At 67.3% G+C, this 1,584-nt stretch overlaps 1 protein-coding gene across 1 annotated transcript in view; it reads left to right on the top strand.

Annotated features, from left to right (window-relative positions):
* Positions 1–1,584, top strand: part of GRB7 (growth factor receptor bound protein 7) — an 8,001-nt gene that overhangs the window by 2,416 nt on the left and 4,001 nt on the right. The window contains exons 2-5 of the mRNA XM_057386671.1: positions 23–161; positions 237–381; positions 956–1,112; positions 1,189–1,377. Of these exons, the coding sequence (XP_057242654.1) occupies positions 31–161; positions 237–381; positions 956–1,112; positions 1,189–1,377 (622 nt within the window). The 5' untranslated portion in view covers positions 23–30. The remainder of the gene's footprint in view (positions 1–22; positions 162–236; positions 382–955; positions 1,113–1,188; positions 1,378–1,584) is intronic.

The raw sequence follows: 1,584 nt of genomic DNA, 5'->3' as shown, positions 1-1,584 counted from the left end.
CAGACCCCCCCTCTCCCCACAGATAATGCCATGGAGGGGGGGGCTCAGCAGAGCAGCCTCTGGGAGCCCCCCGAGCAGGACGGGAGTCCCGGCGAGCGGGATGGGGGCGAGGGTCCCCCCGAGGTCAAGCGCTCCCAGCCCCTCCTGATCCACGGCAGCAGGTGGGTGTGGGGCCCGGGGGGTGTTTTTGGGGGGCTCACGGGGGGCACAGGGAGCTCATCCCGCTGTCCCCACAGCCGGCAGCCGCCGCAGGACGAGCCGAGAGCATCGTCGCTGCCCAGCATCCCCAACCCCTTCCCCGAGCTCTGCAGCCCCTCCAACTCGCCCATCCTGAGCAGCCCGGCCCTGGGACAGGGACCCCCCCGCGAGGGCACCTCCCATGTGAGTCTGGGGCGGGGGGCTGCCGTGGGGGGCTCCGATTTGGGGTGGGGACACCCCTGCAAAGGCGCCTTACACGGGTTGGGGCGATGGGGATGGGATTTTTGGGGTAGGGACGCCCCTAACGAGGGCAGCTCCCGCATGAGGCAGAGTCGGGGGGCTGGGGAGAGCGGGGGGCTTGCAATTTGTAGTCCACCAGCAAAAATCACAAAATATTTCCATTTACAATACCCTGGACCGGGTACATTCCATGCTTATTTGTTTTCGATTTGCTTAGGATCCCTTTGCAGGTTTTATTTAAAAGCATCTGCTTTAGTCAAAGTGAGTTTTCCTCTCAAGCTAACAAATCTCACCCCTGGGGCAGGAATTTCCTCCCGTGACGGGGTGGGAAGGGGGGGTCTCAGCCTTTGGACCCCTCCACAAAGGTCTCACCCTCCTGATCCAGGGGGCCGAGGGGTTGGGAAGGATCACCTCCCGCACGAACTGGGGAGCAGGAGGCGGGTTGGGAGGTGTCACCAGCGGTCTTGCGGTGTCCCCTCACTCCGGGGGCGCCCTGCCACCCCCTCGGCACCCGCAGGTGGTGAAGGTGTTCGGCGAGGACGGTGCGTGCCGCTCGCTGGAGGCGTCGGCGGCCACCACGGCGCGGCAGCTCTGCGACACTCTGGTGCGCAGGACGCGGGCTCTGCACGACCACAGCTGGGCCCTGGTGGAGCTGCACCAGCACCTGGCTCTGGGTGAGTGCGGCAGGGGCACGGTGGGCCCGGTGGGACCCTCCCCAGCCCCGCTGACCCCCTGTGCCCCCCGGCGCAGAGCGCTGCCTGGAGGACCACGAGTCGGTGGTGGAGGTGCAGAGCTCCTGGGCGCCTGGAGCCGACAGCCGCTTCGTGTTCCGCAAGAACTTCGCCAAGTACGAGCTCTTCAAGAGCAACGCGGTAGGTGGGCACCCCCTGGGTGACTGTTCCCGGGCTCCCTGGGCACCCCGAGGGTCTCTGCTGACCATCCCCAGGATCCCTGGGCACCCCGAGGGTCTCTGCTGACCGTCCCTGGGCTCCCTAGGCACCCCTGGGTGACCATCCCCGGGCTCCCTGGGCACTCTGAGGGACTCTGCTGACCATCCCCGGCTCCCTGGGCACCCCTGGGTGACCATCCCTGGGCTCCCTGGGCACCCCGAGGGTCCCTGCTGACCCTCCCCTGGGTACCCCGAGG

Source organism: Malurus melanocephalus, unplaced genomic scaffold (genome assembly GCF_030028575.1).
Source record: "Malurus melanocephalus ecotype Western Australia unplaced genomic scaffold, MMel_1.1 scaffold_1027, whole genome shotgun sequence".
In the NCBI taxonomy this organism is placed as follows: Eukaryota; Metazoa; Chordata; class Aves; order Passeriformes; family Maluridae; genus Malurus; species Malurus melanocephalus.
This window is presented reverse-complemented; position numbering and strand designations above follow the sequence as displayed.